The sequence below is a fragment of the Aureobasidium namibiae genome, assembly GCF_000721765.1.
Source record: "Aureobasidium namibiae CBS 147.97 unplaced genomic scaffold scaffold_21, whole genome shotgun sequence".
NCBI lineage: Eukaryota > Fungi > Ascomycota > Dothideomycetes > Dothideales > Saccotheciaceae > Aureobasidium > Aureobasidium namibiae.
The window spans coordinates 63,360-81,848 of record NW_013581188.1 but is presented as its reverse complement, the minus strand read 5'-3'; the positions used below and the strand labels follow the sequence as shown (position 1 = coordinate 81,848).

At 52.2% G+C, this 18,489-nt stretch overlaps 8 protein-coding genes across 8 annotated transcripts; 3 read left to right on the top strand and 5 right to left on the bottom strand.

Moving 5' to 3' along the window:
- Window positions 1-1,008: 1,008 nt before the first annotated feature.
- Window positions 1,009-1,821, top strand: M436DRAFT_56320 (uncharacterized protein; the record flags this gene model as incomplete). Its single annotated transcript, XM_013567987.1, has 1 exon — window positions 1,009-1,821. The coding sequence occupies one exon, from the start codon at window positions 1,009-1,011 to the stop codon at window positions 1,819-1,821; it is 813 nt and encodes a 270-aa protein (XP_013423441.1).
- A 501-nt stretch (window positions 1,822-2,322) lies between these two features.
- On the bottom strand, window positions 2,323-4,056 carry M436DRAFT_67300 (cyclopentanone 1,2-monooxygenase; the record flags this gene model as incomplete). The annotated part of the gene is made up of 2 exons (XM_013568054.1): window positions 2,323-2,661; window positions 2,716-4,056. The coding sequence occupies 2 exons, from the start codon at window positions 4,054-4,056 to the stop codon at window positions 2,323-2,325; spliced, it is 1,680 nt and encodes a 559-aa protein (XP_013423508.1).
- A 1,082-nt stretch (window positions 4,057-5,138) lies between these two features.
- M436DRAFT_76166 (uncharacterized protein) lies at window positions 5,139-7,326 on the bottom strand (the record flags this gene model as incomplete). The annotated part of the gene is made up of 5 exons (XM_013568080.1): window positions 5,139-5,191; window positions 5,295-6,678; window positions 6,733-7,092; window positions 7,142-7,239; window positions 7,296-7,326. The coding sequence occupies 5 exons, from the start codon at window positions 7,324-7,326 to the stop codon at window positions 5,139-5,141; spliced, it is 1,926 nt and encodes a 641-aa protein (XP_013423534.1).
- Window positions 7,327-10,276: 2,950 nt separating this feature from the next.
- Window positions 10,277-11,840, top strand: M436DRAFT_56359 (kinase-like protein; the record flags this gene model as incomplete). The annotated part of the gene is made up of 2 exons (XM_013568003.1): window positions 10,277-11,769; window positions 11,819-11,840. The coding sequence occupies 2 exons, from the start codon at window positions 10,277-10,279 to the stop codon at window positions 11,838-11,840; spliced, it is 1,515 nt and encodes a 504-aa protein (XP_013423457.1).
- Window positions 11,841-12,330: 490 nt separating this feature from the next.
- On the bottom strand, window positions 12,331-12,777 carry M436DRAFT_56504 (uncharacterized protein; the record flags this gene model as incomplete). The annotated part of the gene is made up of 1 exon (XM_013568028.1): window positions 12,331-12,777. The coding sequence occupies one exon, from the start codon at window positions 12,775-12,777 to the stop codon at window positions 12,331-12,333; it is 447 nt and encodes a 148-aa protein (XP_013423482.1).
- A 741-nt stretch (window positions 12,778-13,518) lies between these two features.
- Window positions 13,519-15,909, bottom strand: M436DRAFT_56447 (uncharacterized protein; the record flags this gene model as incomplete). Its single annotated transcript, XM_013568018.1, has 1 exon — window positions 13,519-15,909. The coding sequence occupies one exon, from the start codon at window positions 15,907-15,909 to the stop codon at window positions 13,519-13,521; it is 2,391 nt and encodes a 796-aa protein (XP_013423472.1).
- A 360-nt stretch (window positions 15,910-16,269) lies between these two features.
- Window positions 16,270-16,947, top strand: M436DRAFT_56379 (Arp2/3 complex 16 kDa subunit ARPC5; the record flags this gene model as incomplete). The annotated part of the gene is made up of 3 exons (XM_013568008.1): window positions 16,270-16,622; window positions 16,675-16,822; window positions 16,885-16,947. 3 exons carry the CDS (start codon window positions 16,270-16,272, stop codon window positions 16,945-16,947), a joined length of 564 nt encoding a protein of 187 aa, XP_013423462.1.
- A 420-nt stretch (window positions 16,948-17,367) lies between these two features.
- Window positions 17,368-18,252, bottom strand: M436DRAFT_56311 (uncharacterized protein; the record flags this gene model as incomplete). The annotated part of the gene is made up of 1 exon (XM_013567983.1): window positions 17,368-18,252. One exon carries the CDS (start codon window positions 18,250-18,252, stop codon window positions 17,368-17,370), a length of 885 nt encoding a protein of 294 aa, XP_013423437.1.
- Between the last annotated feature and the right edge of the window lie 237 nt (window positions 18,253-18,489).

Genomic DNA, 18,489 nt, shown 5'->3' with positions numbered 1-18,489 from the left:
CGCGCACGCAGCTCTTAGCCTCGCATTGAGGAGAAGAAGAGGGGGCGTCCTCGAGGCAGACGCGATTGGGACAAGCAGCGATCCTCAGGGACCCTGTCTGACTGCAAGAGACAACTCCGTACCCCGTACAGCTGCTCGTTGGGCGATTCGCGCTGCTATGATGCATCGGCCCACGATGGCGAGCAGTGACCCACGTGTATCTACAGATCTTGCACACGATAGACAAGCCTCGGAACACGAGATCTTGCAGAGATCTGAGGAACTGTTTGCCGATGCAAGGCACATGGAGCAACGCGATCGTGGGTCGAAGCAGCGGGTAGTAACGGAGGAGCGCCCATCGCGAGCAAAGCAAAGCAAAGTGAGACAGGGCAGGCCAAGGAGCTTGTTGCGCAGGTAGATTGGGTTGGAACAGATTAGGTTCTGCGCGAGAGATGTCCAGGAAAAGCTGAGACCTGTGTGCGGCAGACCAGAGCTGATGCAGAAGGATTCTTTGCGGTGGTTCTCAAGTTTCGCAATGAGAAGCGACGAGATGATGCCGCTGAGAGTGGGTGGCGCTGGTAAATTGCTGAATCGCCGGCTGCTACCCCACGTGGCGCTTCTCAGATGTTCGATCGGGCTGAAGGGCTAAAGTCCGAGAGGACGATAAGCTTGGCCACCGAAGTGTTTCGGCAAGTCAGAGAGGCTGCCGATCACATCTCATTGTGCTGCTGCAGATGCTGGACCAGCACAGTCGACTTCCAAGCACAAGGCCATCATGACCCTTGCGGCATGCCTCCTACAAATCCCTCTCGTACCCTCTTGACCGCGCCGCTCCCTCGTCGCTGCCACGCCGCCGTCGGCCGTCCTCACGCCGCCACTGCGCCAAATTCGTCGACGTCATCACCACCACGGTCTCGCTTGGACACACGAGCAGCCACGACAACAGCAGCTGCGACACAAAGACAACGCAATGCTTGTAGACTGCCAGCATGCGTATCACGAAGCTATGCCACCCTAGCTGGTGACCCAATGTCGGCGGGCCAGCCGGATCCCTCAGCATCAGCACCAAACGATATGCCATGGCCAAAGCCACCGAAAGGCCATTCACACCCAACACCCTACCAGATCCTCTCGACCACCGAGTCCGAGCCCTACAGCAAACGTCGTTTCTACGATCTGGTCAAACTATACCATCCCGATTCCGGCGCATGCGAAAAGCATCACCATCACCATAAAGTCCCGCAACCTTTGCGTCTGGAACGCTATCGACTGGTCGTAGCCGCTCATACCATCCTCTCAGATCCGGAAAAACGCAAGATGTACGATCGCTTCGGTGCCGGATGGAGTGGTGTCCCTAGCACAGTTGGTGGCAAGCCTGGAGCCGGCACACCCGCAGGTCCATTCAGTGCATGGCGACAACAAGGGGACCCAGATATTTGGAATAATGCCACTTGGGAGGACTGGGAGCGTTTCTACGCTCGCCGGGATGGCATGCCCCAACAACCACGATATCTCTCCAACGGTAACTTCATCTTATGCGTCATCCTGCTCGCCATAGTAGGCGCTTCGCTGAACATAAGCCGAGCAGAGAAAGAAGGTGACAAAGTCGTGGCATCACGGGATCTAGTTCACGATCGTGCGAGCAAGGAGTTGAGACGTGTGCGTCAATTGTCCGAGAACAGACCAAAAGAGGAGCGCATACAATTCTTCGTCAGGCAAAGAGAGGCTACCATGCATGGCGTTGGCACCGAGAGTTTGAGAGACGACAAGGTAGCCAAATTGTTGCCCGAGCAAGAGACTTGCTTGAGCGATGAGTTGCGGACGGGTGGGAGCGAATCATGACAATATTGCCATGTGTGTACATATGTCCCATTCCTACTATTGTTTAGATGATTATATATCCAGCGGCGCATACTACAGCTGTATTTTCTGTGTTTTTTGTATGAAAAAAAGCACGAAACACAAGACTCGGTACTTCGACATGAATTCCTTTGAGATGTGACGATGTCACGGAAACAGTCTTGGTAGATCGAGTGTATGTGACAGATACTAACAACGTAGTGGTTTACTCATCCTCCTACTGCTTCAACGAAAGAAACTGTAAGTCTGGCAATGCCATGTAGGTTGATCGAGGTAGCTGGGGTGTTGTGTTGATGAAAACTTGTACTTGGGAACAGGGTGCTCCTAGAGACACGTTTTGCTTGACCATATCCATCACGAACACAAAGAAGTTGTTGTTGTACAGATGATCGATGTGTGTTTGGTTGAATTGAAAAGCATAAATTCATTCATACATATATCTACATGTTAATATTCATTAGAAAGGAGGTCCTGACCCAAGGTCTAGGTAACAACGAAGCCCTTCCAGCCATCAAGTGCATTCCTGCACTCCTTCTCATACAATGGGAAGCCACCAGGGAAGTTGAGCTGTTCTCTGGGCTTGCCGGGGATGTTGGCTCCCATGTACCAGGAATCGGTGCCGGGGAACAGAGTCTTGTCGTTGAGCTCGGTGACGAGTTGGTGCCAGCCGGTCTCTGCATCCTTGGTGGCCTCGATTGTTTGCGCACCTTGCTTCTGCAGTGTGGCGATTGCGTCGACGATCCAGTCGCCTTGGACTTCGACACAGGTGGGGCCGTTGCTGAAGGCGGTGGGACCTTGGGCACCGTAGAGGAAGAACATGTTCTGTGAGATTGGTCAGTGATGCTGTTTGAATGGGCGAAGATGAGAAAGACTTACGGGGAAACCATTGCAGGTCATACCGAGGTATGTCCAAGTACCGTTCTTCCACTTCTCGGCCAAGTCCTTGCCTTCGGTGTTCTTGAGACCCATGTTCTTCATGCCACCAGTAACCGAGTCGAAGCCAGTAGCGAGAGCGATGATGTCAAATTCTCTGAGCTTGCCATCGCTGGTAACTATACCGGTCTCGGTGAACTCGGTGATGGGAGTCTCCTTGACGTCGACGACATCATTCTCAGCTCTGTCCATCATCTCGTAGAAGTTTTGCTCCAGCGAGGGACGCTTGGTTCCCCAAGCGTGAGGAGCCTTGAGAGGAGCAAGAATATCACGCTTGCGAGGGTCAGCAATGCGAGCTCTAGTCTTCTTGACCCAGAAGTCGTAGGCTTGGTCGTTGGCCTTGCTGTCGAACAGGAGATCCTTGTAGCCGGCAAGCCAGAATCTGAAGCCACCCTCCTCCCACATTGACTCGAAGAACTTTTCGCGCTCTTGCTCGGTGTCGTCGAATGTGTTCTTGTCAATGTAGTCGTAGGAGAAGCCGGCGAATGTGGTGAGACGCTTGCGGTAGATCTCTGGGTATCCTGACTTTGCCTCTTGCTGCTCCTCCTTGGTGAGTTCGCGCTGACGCATGGGCAGGCAGAGGTTGGGGGTGCGCTGGAAAACGGTAACGCTGGCAGCGTCCTTTGCTGTCTCTTGTGCGATTTGGATACCGGTACTGCCTGTGCCAATGACGGCAACACGCTTGCCCTTGACATTGACACCCTCATCGGGCCAGAAGGAGCTGTGGTGCAGCTCGCCCTTGAAGTCGGTCAAACCCTTCCAGTCGGGGAAGTGACGCTTGGCTGCAAAGCCGATAGCGTTGATCAGGTACTTGCACTTCGCAGTGCGGCCGTCCTCGGTCTTGACTTCCCAAGTCTTGGACTCTTGGTCGAATTGTGAGCCAATGACACGAGTGTTGAAGCTGACGTCCTTCTTGATGTCAAGAGTCTCCTCAACGTGGTGGAAGTAGTTACGGAGCTCGTTGAAGTCAGGGTACTTCTGAGACCATGTCCAGTCCTTCCAGACCTTCTCGATCGAGTATTCGTAGACGGGGACTTGAGTATCGACACGGGCTCCTGGGTAGCAATTCCATCGCCAGACACCACCGAGTTCATTTGCAGCCTCGAAGATCTTGACATTCAGACCGACCTCGTCACGGAGCTTGTGAAGAAGGTAGACACCACCGAAACCGGCACCTACAATGAGGACATCGCAGGTGAGGTCTTTGGCATATGTGCTGTTCTCCTCGGGATGCATTGGTGCGTTAGGGTTGGTTGCGCCGATGTCTGTTCGTAGATGTACCATGATGAAGAATGTGAGTATATATCAAATCGAATCGAAGAACGATAGGAGATAGCTTGTGATTTTTCTCGAGTCGCTCGATAGCCTTTATATCTATCCTTCGGATCGTCTCGACGCGCAATAGGTTCAGATCGGCCTACCTTCCCGAACTCTTGCAGCATACCCCCTCTGAGCCCACCGAACCTACCAAGCATTCAAACAGAGGAACTTTGCCGCGTGCTGCAGATAAAACTCGTGATTTAGACGTCTCGCTCATGAATTAGACATCTCGGAACCCGGGGTCTCCGCAAAACGGCGAAACGGCTTGGGTGGGGGATGCGGGGGAGGCCAAGAGCGGCTCTGAGACAAAGGCAGGTGCGCCGAGTATACCTCTCGCGAGACCTGCCTTCTCTGGACACCTTGGTTCAACTTTGGCAGTTCCAGAGGTGCTGCGTGATCTGGAAACAGAGCTTGGCCTGGTGATTGAGGATGGGAGGAGACCCTGCAAGCTGAGAAGGATCTCGCTCGACCGGGACTCCAACGAAAGGAGACATGGAAGTCAGAATGTCCAAGAGGTCTTGCCTTTCTGTTGAATCATCATCTGGGAAGTTGCGAGTACTTTCTGCGCAGATTAGCAACGATGTATTCGTAACAGGTGAAGTCACTCTGGAGACGAATAGTAGAGTATTGGCATCGTGGAAGATTATTATTGCTAGCTATGCTATGCTATGCTCTGTTATGCTGAGGCATCGAGGAAAATCAGGGGATTAGGGCAGGGGCAAGAAACATTAAAGAGAAAGGGTAGCCGATGCTGCAGCAGTCAAGAAACCAATACCCAATTTGAAAAATAACCAATTTGGAGACACAATGGACAAGGACCAGCGCCTCTTGCAAGTCGGAGTCGAGAAGTCGGGCCACTGGAAGCTCTGGGGGTACTGGGGAACTGAAGATCGCATTCAAAATGGAGATCCGGAACGCCGCCACTTTTCAGCAATACCACGCGACAAAATTCGGATGACATTCCTTTCCGCCGTATGCTCTGAAGTTCGGAGATTGTGAGCTGTGCTGAGAGCCCTTTTTCGAATTCTTGAGGTCCAGGTGAGATTCTAAAGATTGCTTCCGAGAATGATTCGGAGGTCCTCATTCTCAACTTCTGAGTCTGGGAGATGGAGTCTAGTCCTCAGAAAGCATGCTGCTCACAATGTCTTGTACATCGCCCTCCTCCTCCTCGGGCTTGTGGACAAGACCAGGCTCTCCATCACCGTCGTCCTCATCATCATCATCATCGGGAATGAACTGCTTGGTAGGAGCGGCGCTCTGTGCCTTGCTAGTCGTCTTCATAGCAACGGCCTTGGCTGGAATCTTCCTGATGGGTGTTCTCTTCTTGGTGGTAGGAGATGGGATGTTAGTGACCGCGATACCGTTCTTGATAACAACTTCGCGAGCGTTGTAGCGAGCGCTCGTCTTTGAGAGAGTCGGCTTGACGGGCATCTTCACTCTGATGCGGTTGCCTTTCTCGTCTAATGGGCGGTATGTACGAGTGTTCTGGTACTTCCTAGAGGTCTTTGCATCTGCGATAGCCAGACGTCTCATCAATTCAACCTTTGTTCCACTCGAATCTTCGTTGCGGGCCTTCAGCATCTCCTTGAGCTGTTGGACGCTGATGGTTCGGTCTTCGTTCTTCAGACAGGACAGGATGATAGGCTTGGTCTCCTTCATGCGGTTCAGGAGCATGCCGCGTGTACGCAAGATGTGTTGCAACTCGTCGATAGTGCACCAGCTACGAGGTTCTTCAGGGAAGCCGTCAGAAACAGCGACAGCGACGGACTGCTGATGTGCGTTGAGGTTGGTGATAGAGGCAGAAGGTATGCTGGTAGGCATGATCTGTCTAGCGACTGTGGCAACAGGTTCGACGATACCGCCGAATTCATGGGAACGGGCATCGATAGCAGCCTGTGTAGCATCAATATCCTCATGGCGAATCTGCTCAGCGGTGTTCTTGTAGGTGTATCTGCTCTTGGGCTCATGGACAACCTCAGATTCCGGCTCGGGGGTGACGCCGCCATTCTTCTCTTTCTTTCTGTTGAGAGCGGCCACTTCCTTCTTCAATTGTCTGTGGAGACGGGTGAAGAACTTGTGCTTCATCTCGTTGTAGTGGCGCTCTGCGCGGGCGGTATTGAGTGCTTCCTGCTTGCGTTGTCTAGCAAGGGTGATTGTATCCTGGAGAGATTGACGATACTCTTCTGCTTCCCGCTTCTTCTGAGCTTTGAGAGCATCTTGAGCCTCCTTACGTTCGCGAGCAGCGATCTTTTCAGCAGTGTTATCTTTCTTGGAGCGCTTCTTCTCCTCGGCTTGGGCGGCGTCGCGCTTTGCTTCCTCCTCCTTACGCAGCTTGTAAGCAGCGATACGTTCTTCACGTTCGAGAGCACGAGCTTCAGGATTGGGATCGAGCTCAGGCGGGCATCGAGCAGTCCCATTCTTCAGGGCTTCGAAACGCTGACGGCAAGCCTTGGCCGAAAAACGCTGACGAGGAAGACGCCTGTTGAGTGCTTGGGCTGTCCAAGCCCAGCGCTTCTGCTCAAGCTTTTCGAGCTCGACTTCAAACTTCTTGTCAGCGATATTGTATGAGTCCTCAAGCATTTCATCCTGTTATGGATTAGCAAATGTCAAGGTACACTGTTACAGTCTGCAAGTACTTACCTCTCCAACGTGCCAGTCGGTCAGCTCTTCATCAAGCAACATTTCTTCGTACTCTTGGGTCTTCTTGCGGATGCGTATCCAACGGCAATTGACACTTCTAGGTTCGTAGCGAGTGAAGCCCTTCTCGATCAGACGTTCAACAATGTCCTCATCCTTGTAGCCTCGTTGCTTCATGTCGACAATCATCTGGTCTTCCTCATCAAGGTCGACAGTGATAGGTTTGAACGAGGGAGCATGGCCACCCTTGACAGCAGTACCCATCTTGTATCTCTTTTGGCGCTTGGGAGGAGGCAGGACTTCGTCCGCAGCAGGACGTTTCTTTGAGTCCTTGCCACCACAGAATGGGTTCTTGTTGGAACTCTATATCATGTCAGATATGCAGACAAAGATGTCATTCTCAAGTCGGTACCTTGTCAATCTCGGCGATATAGTCATCATTGTCTTTGCCTCCAACTTCGTCATCAGGAGGCGGGGGAACCACAGAAAAGTATGGAACAAGGACATTGGCTATATTCGACCACTTGTCAGTTTCGAGTGAAAACTGCCACATGGGATGTACCTACAGGGCGCTCCAAAGAATAGTGCCTCCGACATGGTTACTTGGAGGTCGATGCTAGGTCAAGAGATGGATGAGTGACTTGTCGTGACTATGTGTGGTTATGTTGAAGCGTGAACGGCGGCGGAGCGCGAGCAAATGTCGAAGCAGTATGCGGTGAGAGAGTAGCCAATTCGGGAGAATTGTGTTTTGAACGCGAGTCGCGGCGGGGCGCGAGGTAGTTTCGAGGTTGTGTCCGGAGAGAGAGGGTCTTGCTGGTCAGAACTATGGTTATGAGGCAAGCCCAGCGTTTGCTTTCGAGCGTGAGTGACGGCGGGACGTGTTTAAATATCGTAGCAATGTCCGATGAAAGAGCAACTTACTATATCTGAACTACGGTCGTGAGGCGAGCCTACGCGTGCTTTCTAGCCTGCGGATCTCAAAGAGGATGTTTTCGAGCGCGAGTGGCGGCGGAGCGTGGTGGAACGTTAGAGTGATGTCCGGTGAGAGAGCAACCTTTTGTGTCAAGACTACAACTGTGAGAGCGAGCCTGGCGCTGGCTTTCTGACGCGCGGACCCTGGAGAAAATTGTGTTCGAGTGTGAATGGCGGCGGAGCGTGATGCAGTATTGGAGTGACGACCGGTGAGAGAACCCCTACTCGGCCAGAACCAAGATTGTGAGGATGAGCCTAGCGTTTGCACCCTGACGCGCGGACCTCGGACGAACTCTTCCCGAGCGTGAGTGACAGCGGAGCGCGAGAGGGTGTTGGAGTGAGGGCCGGTGAGACAATCAGTTGTTTGGATCAGAACCGCTATGGTGCGGTTTGTAATTGTAGGAAAGAGTTTTGGAGAGCAAGTAAGACGGAAACTGAGAAAACAGTGAAGGTTGGCTCAACGCATGCGTACCAATGTACGGAGTTTGTAGTGATTCTTTCCGAGGCTGAGTGACGACAAAGTGCGCAACGAGATATCAGAAGGATTGGTTTACAGTAGCATATTCGACGTGAATGACAGCGCAGCGTCTTTGAGTTATACATGAGTGCACGATGAAAAAGAAACCTACTGGGCAGAAGTGACTGGAACCTCGAATGTATCTCTGCATCATGAGTAAAGGCATGGCGTGAATAGTTTTGCAAGTGATAACGAGGAGATAGCGATACATGCTAAACAGGGCCCGTTGTGATTCTCTCGTAACGGCATACAGTGATACCGTGTACTATACAAATGCACAATTGCTTTCAGATCTGAAGCGTGGCCACAGAGATGACAAAGACCACCATCTTTCTCTGGATACCACTTACTTCCGCGAAGCATCATGCATTTTGATAGCGCACAGTGTCACTGTATGCCGATATGAGAGAGTAAAGATCGAAGATGAGTGTACATGAATGCAGACACAAAGATGAAGAAAGAGCGAATGTCAAGCTTGAGATCGGAAGTCATCGCATTCGTCAAACAAAGCAAACAGCCCAACACCTTCCTCCACACTCTCATCACTCCTCTTTCATGCCTTGACCATTCCCCTTTCGCAGCGGTCTTGCCACCTCGTAAGCGCATACAAACGGACCGTCGTCCCGTTAGTGTGGTTCGTTGGTGGCTCTCAGGTTGGTGACGAACCTGTTCCATACTTGATCATTTTCTGCACCTCCAACTCATGACACCCATAATACGAAGTTCAAACATGGGATGAGGATCATTCGATCGATTGTCGTCCGCATACGGATTTCTGAAGTCTTTGTCGGTCCGTTGCATGAACACCTCCAAGCACGATGGTTGGATGCAGAGATAGCACGAATGCTTGTTTTGCAGAGCTAAGAAGTAGGTACGTCTCAAATACGAGCTTTGCTACAAATAGATGGGTCGTAATAGGTGCTGTCGCATTCAGCCGCCACGAGAGCTAGGAGGAGGGACATGTACATGCATTACCAGAAAGATATACGCAACTTCTGGTCTCCTCTATACTGACTCTCAAGCATCCAATCATAGTCACGACTAGCTGACCGCTGAGACACCGTGTACCTCTGTCGACTGCGTTCAGAAAATGACCCCAATCGATCTTGCTGTCGAAAGGCTTGCAGCAGAATCTGCACGAAGCCTTCTGACCTCTGCATCCAGACTTTGCAGTAAAGTAAGAAGCCGGACCTTGTCGTCAGCTCTACTGGTATCACTCGCTGCTCCCGATCTTGGTGTAATTCAGATACATTGTCGGAGTAGCCGAAATATGCACAGCACAAGAAGGTGGCAAGCCGTTGTTACGACTCCATCTTATTTATCGGCAAGTAAATGAGTTCACAAATAATTTCATCTGGAAGGGTCGTTTTTCCAGGGTTGCCGCCGACGGATTCTGTACGACACCGGATAGCAACATCCTCCGTGGGCCTGAGAGCGGGGTGGCAAGACTGTGCGCCAGTCATGTCAGCAACCGGTCTTCTGCGGCGGACGATTAATTGAAGTCTCGGGAGGTGATCGCAGGTCAACAGAGTGACGAACCGTCCTTGAGGCGTCCGAATGAAGCGTCTTGCAGTCGCAGCCGGATGCTTGCATCTCTTGACTTGGACCTCGGAAAGGTCTGCGATAGATCGTCAGTGCTCCTTCCTGACAGTATCATGGCGTGCCCAACCAGCGGATGAACTGATCCCGGTCGTCAGCAAGTCTTGGACCCGTTGTTAGCACTACCAAGGCGACTTCGCTGGTCCCAATCAATGCCGAACAATCTTGGAAGCGCGTCGACGATTAGCACCATGTTCCTTGTTTAGGCCGTGATTAGACCCGATACAACTGACAGGTCGCCTCTGCAACGACGGAGAAAAAATAACTCGCGCTTTACGACTAACTTCCGCCGCGGTGCTTCGTTACAGCAAAGGCAAAAGACTCTGGGTGCAAGTATAAATGCTGCCGAGGCCGCGACTCTTCGTAAAGACACCAACCCGACAAAAACATTCAGACAATAGTTTGAGTGCCTCCAGAACTGCACCACTTCTTTCCTCATTCGAAACCATCGATCCCACCATGTTAAGCCCCACCTCGGCTGATAGCGACGCACTCGGGTGGTACGATATCACCAAGACGTACTGCGTCATTGGCATCGAGTCCAGCGATACCGGCATCCTGGAACGTCCTGAAAACGAACGGTTTGTCTGTCAAATCCAACCCATGGCCGACTTGGGAGATGGCTATAACGAGGAAGACGGACAGCAGACCGGACTGGCCTTGACCTTCAGCATCGACTCATTCATCGATGTAACAGAAGGCCACAGGTTCGGACGAGATCGGGACCAGTGCGATATCCTTCTGGATGAGGGGGATGGGAACAGCGTTGATGTATTGCACTTTAGGGTGCAACTGGATGACACCATGGCTGTCCCTGAGTTGGACGTTTACAACTGCAGTCCTCGAGGTACCAGAGTTGACGACAAACTGCTCTCGGGAGTTGGTCAGCGGACACGAATCTACCAAGGAGAGGCTGTCACGATTACAGCCGGCAACATTTCGCTGATGCTTATGTTTCCATTCCTGGACTTCGCAAATCGCAAGACGCGATCCAGATGGGCCGAGCTGAAGACGACAATGTGGTCTCTTTTACGACCTTCTGAGCGCCAGGCACGGATCCCGATAGATGCACGCCAGAGATATCTCGACGCAGAAGAGGATTGCATCTGGCAACAGGCACGACCATTCCACTTTGAGACAGGCAGCATGACAGTGACGCTCGCCAAGGGCAAGCAGAAGCAAAATACCGGATTCCCTGTCGTGCTGAAGAAGCTACGAGACAGGAAAGGCGATGCCAGAGAAGAACGCATCAACCTGGGCGAAACGGCTGCCATGACACGGGTCCGTCACGAGAATGTCGTCTCTGCGTTCCGCGAACGATGGCCTCAAGGCAACATCATCCTCGTCGAACACACTCCCCACGGCAACATCAGCGACTTCATCCGCCACCACAACGCCCGAAGACTCAAAGAAGACGCAGTCATGGATCTCGCTCTGCAAACCCTCAAAGCACTTTCCTACCTCGCCTCCCAAGGGATTTCTCACCGCGACTTGAAGCCAACCAAAATCATCGTCTTCCGCACTAACCCTCCTCTCTTCAAACTCACAGAATTCGGCGGCGAGGACTTGGTGGACGCACGACAATACATCCACGACCGCATCACGGATGACACAATCGACTACGTCGCCCCCGAAGTCTTTGAACGCGGCGCCGGCGCTCTACCCTCCAAAACCGATGTCTGGAGTCTAGGAATCATCATGTGGGAATTGCTAGTCGGCAACACACCAGTGCCATTTCTCGAAGACTTGAACTACATGTCTTGCTTCCGAGCGATTCTGAACTGGCAGCCTAGAGTCAGAGAATTGCTGGAGTTTGGGGTCAGTGACGAAGGGCAGGAGTTGGTGATGAGGATGGTGGAGAAATTGCCAAAGTTTAGACCTGATGTGGATGCTTTGAAAGGGGATGAGTGTTTTGATTATCTCGAGTATGTGAGGAAGAATGAGCCTTGCGAGTAAGTCTTGGTGCGTCGATGTGGTGGAAAGATGCTGACCTTTTTGCAGTTTGCAAGATTGCTTGCTGTGAGCTAATGAGTACGAGAGCACATACGTGGGTAAATTGTGCTCGACCAAAAAGTATAGGTACATGGGGGGCCGTCTCACCTTTCCTGACGTTCTGTTGTGGAGGGGAGATTGCCTCAATCAAGACGGTCGGATCTAATGTCTAAAAGCATCAGGTGGAAAGATTGAGAATTACATAGGAGCAAATAAGCATCATCTTTATATCACTTCTGTTGGTAGAAGCCATGCACACAACAATGTGTCCGTGTTGAGTTTTGGTTCAATAGGGAGGGGTCGTCCAATGCAATCATTGATACAGTAGAAGTACATGCTATGTCAAGCTGTTATGAATTCCTCGGTCGGCATTCGTCAACGGGCATAATAGAAAGTCGGAAAAGTCGTAAGAGATCAAAGAGACGTATTGTGGACGTATAGTAAAGACCAATCAAGGGTCTCTATCAGCGCCACCGGTACCAGCCCTGTGATTGGAGTTAGCATATATCGAAACAGGAGAGTTATGGTTGAGCAAAAGCGTACCAGAACTGCTTGCCAACCTTGTCGTCCTTCTTGCTCTTATCGTCGCCAAGCTTCTCAGCAGCCTGATCGGCCTTCTGGTCCATCTCCTTGTTATGCTGCTTTACATCCTCAGGAAGGTCTTCTTCTTTGGGTGTGGACTTGTTCTTGTTGAGTTTGGGCTCCAAACCTTTTGTCGACTTGGGCTTGTCTTCGCTCATTCTTCTTGCCATGGTAGAGAAACTCTTCTTTTGCTGTTTGGCTGCGCTGGTGTTGTGGCCAGTGCTGTCGGCCTTGGTGGCGCCGCCGCTGCCTTGACCGGCCTTGGGGGGAGGAGGGCCAGGGTGTTCCTTGTCGGCTGAAGGGTTTGCGCCTTGCTCTTGAGGCTTCTCGCCCTTGGGATCGCCTGAGCCACTGCCGTAGTCTTGAGTTGCCATTCTTCTGGCCATGGTGGAGAAGCTCTTCTTTTGCTGCTTAGCGGCGCCAGTGTTGTGGCCGGTGCTGTCGGCCTTGGTGGCACCACCGCTGCCCTGACCAGCCTTGGGAGGAGGAGGACCGGGGTGCTCTTTGTCGGCTGAAGGGTTTGCGCCTTGTTGTTGGGGCTTCTCACCCTTGGGATCGCCAGAACCGCTGCCGTAGTCGGAAGAAGCGAAGCGTTTGCCGCTGATACTCAAGGCAGGGCTGCGAGCGAAAGTGCGAGGGGCATTGCGGATGAAGGTTGTGCGTAAAAGACTCATGATGAATTGGTGTATGTGATGTTTTGTTTGTGGTATAGAAAGGAAGAGAAGAGAGCAGGAAAAACAATTGAAGCAATCGCGTGTCGTTCCACAGAAACGGAAGCTACATCATGCATCATCGCACCATCGAGTCGGTGATGTCAGTGCCGGGGTCAGAGCTTCCCCCACAGTTCAAGTCACAAATCCACTCGATTATGATTCATGAACCACACAAGCCACATCGAAGCCTTGGACAAAATGATCTTCTTCTTTGACGGTCGAGACTGTCAAATCAGAGATTCGAGTTCCAACACACAACAAGAGAGGGGATAGAGAAGCAATGGATGAATGGCACGATAAATTTGCAGAGTTAGATGCTCATTACAAGAAGTCTGTAAACACCTCTCTTGCCAAGTGCAGTCGCTGTTCAAAAAAAGTATTCCAAAGCGCCTTGGAATGCAAGAACTGGCTCGTTTAAATGACAACTTCATCCTCGAGCATGCTTGCATCACCGTCAGTCTCCCAAGTGCTCCATACATTTCGCTGAGTTTCCTCGTTCGTCTGCCATGCTTGTCCTACAGTCTGCTGCTCCGTCCATCGTACATCGTCTACTATATTATGGCTCGTGTAGTACGCAGACCGCGGACTCGGGGGTCCAATCTTAACTCTGGCAGCCGAACCCCAAGCGCCTGGACTAGCAGGGTAGTACTTGTATTTCGGTTGCCCCCATACAGTCTTCCACAACCACGCAGCCGAAGACACAAGCGGTGATATCAACGGAGCAAAGGGCCGTAATGCCAGAGTGGGCAAAACATAAGGAAAACGTGGCGCGTGAGGATCCACGCCATATCCGCGCATCTTAGTCGCGTACCTGGGAGGACTGAAGATGGAGCTGAGCAATAATTCGGTGACCAGCCATGTCCAGAAAACTATACATGCCAGGCCGAGCCAGGTTAGTCGGAAGCCCAGTGGAGCTCGAGCATCACGACGGAAGTACCAGCTCCAGTATTCGTTCCAAGCCGCACGAAGCACACTGGTTGGTCTTCCGCATTGTACGCATTGTGTGCCTGCTACATGCTGATGGGCATTCCGAGTGTCACCCTGCCGGGAGGTAGGTCCTCTTGAGGCGGACGCGATGGCTTCATCCAAGGCACGATTGTCGTTGGTCTGTAACTTGGGCTTTGAAGCGGCGCTCGTGCCGCCCAGTCCGTTCTTGAGACCCCCGAAAGCGGACCATCTCTTCCGTAGGTCTGTGTCCGTCTGCGAGGTTGGTACAATGTCTTTCGAATCAGACTCCTGACCTGGCTCTTTCTTCGATGTCTCCGTACCGACTGTCTCCTGCTTGTCTTTGGTTTTTGAAGATGGAGGCTGGACCGATGGTACCTCTGGGAGGTCAAGTCTGAGAGTATTGTCGGCAGACGGAGCCATGACGCCTTCCAAACTGGCAATGGTAGAGTCACCAAGAGTGGGGTCGTCGTCTTCTCGTCGCTTGCCGTTACGAACATCCGTGAGTATAGCATCCAACGCAGAGGTAGGTAGGTTCGGTTCGCTGATTGAGCGATGATGAGAGTTCTCAGTGATCGGCTCAAGGGACTCGGAAGTCTGACGATCAGCCTGAGATCTTGCAGAGTTGCTCGACTGGCGAGCAGTCTGTGGTGTATCCACCCAAGCACCCATGACCACGGGAGTCTTTGCTGGCAGCTGCCGCTCAACTGGCCTGCCAGGAGTTACGAGAGGTTCTTCAGGCGCAGGTCCTGGAATCTCAACCACTTCGGGTGCTTGCGATGAATCACCCTGCTCGACAAATACTAGTTCTGGACTCCTTACGACTTCGGGCACTTGTGGTGAATCTCCCCGGAACAATGATCGCGTAGGCTGCTTTGGGTATTTGTCGGACCAGGCGGTATCCTGTCGAGGAGGATTGTTTGCTGGTATAGTGTCCTTTGCCGAGGTGGGAGAAGGCGAAGCGCTTGGAGTCCTTGACAGCCTTTTAAGCAACGCCAGGGAGTCTGTCTTTCGCTGTGGAGGTCGAGGAGTAATGGTAGGCATCGTTCCTGACGTCTCGACAGTTTTGTACAAAGCGCGAGCGGATTGCCGTGGTGCCAGGGACATGTTCTCTTTATTGGAAATTACCGCCTTGGAGCCTTGTGCGGAGCTGGATCCTGCATAGGTATCTCGGCAGTTACGCGATTGTGTCTCAATTGTCGATTGTTGTCTTGGTTGGCGGCGAGCGGATGAGGAAGCACGAGCTTCGTAAGTCTGAATCTCACGCTCGCGAATCTGGTCAATGGTCAAGCGAGATCGTGAGGGTACAGCTGGAGTGGATTCTAGCAGCGAGGCGGCACTAAAGTCTCGGTCTGGATCCCAATGGTCAATGTAACTCTCGTGCTGCTCGACTACGGCTTGTCTCTCCAGAGTGTGGGCGCGTCTTTGTGGCGGAGAGACATGAGCAGATGAGTACAGAGAGTCGTTCGCAGCGCCAGCCCAGTCAATGTTTGGGCTTGATTGTACGTTGGTCTGAGACTGATCGTGTATGTTGCGCATCCAAGCGTGGTTTGGTCTTCCTTTCCTTCCCCATGAGGTGGGCAGATTCAATGGCGGATCGGAGGCGGTGCTTTCGGAGAGACTGGCCGGGTGGTGGTCGGGTTGGTGGGATGGCGGATTGTGGAAGTTGTTACGCTCGAGGTTGTCGAGGCTCAGGGCAGCGCGTGGCAGGGGCTTTGCTTTGCTAAAGGCGTGCGACTGGGTCAAGGCCGAGATGCGCTGGGCGTCTTTTGTATGCTGAAGCAGCTTACGACCGAAGTCGTCTGAGCCATCGAGAGAGCTGAGGTCGGAAAAGTTGGAGGCGTCGTCGTAATGCGACATGTTTGCGACGACTCGAAAATAAAGTATTGATGTTTATGTACCCTCGCAGACGGTTGTATATGATCTCATGTCCAGGGCGGCGAGCAAAAAGGTCCGGTGTGCTTCATAGTTGTTGAAAATTACTACGCGACCGGGATTGAACAGATGCGACAGGTGGAATAAATTAAAATGTCGAGGATGATTGAGTAGCACGAGAGGGTTGTTTATGGCTTCAAGCCTGTTGTTGACGCCTTTGCGCGTCCAGGGTCGCCGACGAGGTCCAAGCTCACAGCCACCTCCGCGCCGGACACGCAAGTGGTACCTACCTAATCCACCATTCCCCGACAACCACTACTGCTCTCTCATACTCACATAGCAATCATGGCTCAAGTCAACTGGCGCACAATCAACATCGACGCGCTCGATCCCGAATCCTCGTCAAACTTCGACCTCTCCACATTGACCCCAGCTGTCCAACCCGTCAGCCCACAGGACGTCCAAGCCCTCAGCCAACAGATCAGACAACTATGGCGCGGAGGTGATGCCGAGGGTGCTCTCCGGGGTGCTCTCGAGAATGCTCCCTACGGAGCCGATGCTCAGTCCAAGGACTCGTATATGCACACCGTTACCGAAGTCTTGCAACAAGTCCGCACCGCCGACATGGGTCCTTTATTGCAGCGCATCTACACATCCGAAGGCGGCTCTGAGCTATGCGACGTCCTGATGAAGTACCTGTAATTACCACGCCAACCTCCTTCTCTATCAACAACAGCTGAACCCTTCCAGATACAAGGGAATGGCCACTGGTGCCTCCACCTCCAACCCCTCCAAGAACGTCACACCACAAGTCACCGGCTTCTCCCAGGTCCAACCGCGCAACACTGCCGAAGGTCAGGGTGGAAACATGGGTGTCTTCTTGAGTTGGCACGAGAAGGTACATCCCTTGCACTCGTCTGGCCACCAATTGTCGCATACTGACTTGGTACCCTTTTACAGGTCATTGAAGTCGCCGGGCCCGGTACCATCGTACGCGTCATGTCAGATCGCAGAACCGTTTAGATTGCCCGACTCATGTACATTACGACAATACCCAATTAAAGACACCGACCTTCCTCACATCTATGTGCATCCATCCAAAAACATCCAGGCTCACCCAGAGTCTCGACCATCACCACACCTTTATGCAATGTGAGACACCACGCACAAGAGAAGAGACAGAGATTATCTTGTGGTGAATATGTGCATTGGGATCATTCATACCCTTCGTCTGAAGGTATGCTATTATTTTGCCAAATCCCCCTCTCCCAAACGCCATGCATGCATCAAAATCAACTCTAGTGGGTATCTGTTGCAAGCAATAAACAAAGCGTAAAAAACTCGTCATTCTTCATTAGTCCAACATTCCGGGTATCGTCATCGAAATAGGCCATCCGGTACTCAAGTGACCGAGCACTCGATTCGTTATATCAGAGCAGCTGCTTAAACGTGGGAAGGGTTGACGGGAGGTGCGCTCGAGTCGAAGCTGTGGTTGTTCGAGGCATCCATTGAGGCGCTCTGACCACGAACAGGCTCACTGACATGGGCAGCTTGAGGACGGTTGGGGGCGAGGGCCTCGGGTTGCTCGCCAGTAAGAGGGTTTGTCAAGGGCTTCTCGGATGCATGTCCAGAAACGAAGTTGGACTCGACGTCGATGTTGTTCTTCTTGGCCTCGCGGACATGAGTGCTCCAAGGTCCAACCTTCTCATCGTGGGTCTTGCCGACGACAAGAATGACGGTGCTGGCAATGACAAAGATCCAACCAATCCATCCGAAGACGACAGAGGTAACGATTCTGGCGCTGTGCCTGTAGTCGAGAGGAGTCTTTCCGTTCTCCATGACCAGTCTGTTGCCATCGGCTGTGCTTACACCAGTAACGTAGGCGCTTCTTGTGGCGACAATGACGGTCATGGCGATACAACTGGCAAGGTGGATGAAGATACCAGCAATGGCAGAAAGCTTCCAGGCAACTCTGACACCGTGGTCCTCGTGTCTCTCAGGCCAGATCAGGTCGAAGAAGAAAGCGCCACCAAAGATGGTAGCAACGTAGATGCCGGCGAAGATGTTGTAGGATGCAACACCAACATAGTCGTTGTTGTATTCGTTGGCGCCGGCGCCGCCGTGAGATTGGATCCATTTCTGCTGGCTGACAAATCTTGACAAGGCGTCGGTTCCAAGAGATTCTGAGACGACACAGAAGATCATGGCGAGCTGGTACACGATGAACTTGGTTCTTCTCAAGTGGTAGACATTGTTCCACATGTTTGCATTGCCGAACTTGGACCACGTGAACTCGCTGAAAGGCAAGCCGAAGATGACAGGCGCCATCTTGGTGAGAGGATGGCTGTTGAGTCTGGTGAAAGTGTTGATGTGCTTGATAAAGTTTTGATTCCCTTGAGAAGTCGGCAGCGAGGACGAGAGGATTCAAGAAGGCGTGGGTCGAAAAGGGAAAGAGAGGTGGAGTGAGGGCGGAAGGTACGTTTAAGAAGGGAAAGAGCTGTTCATCATTCCCGTACTCGCATGACCGCAACCCGTAATGTCATGCCATCCGATGTCTATTCCGAC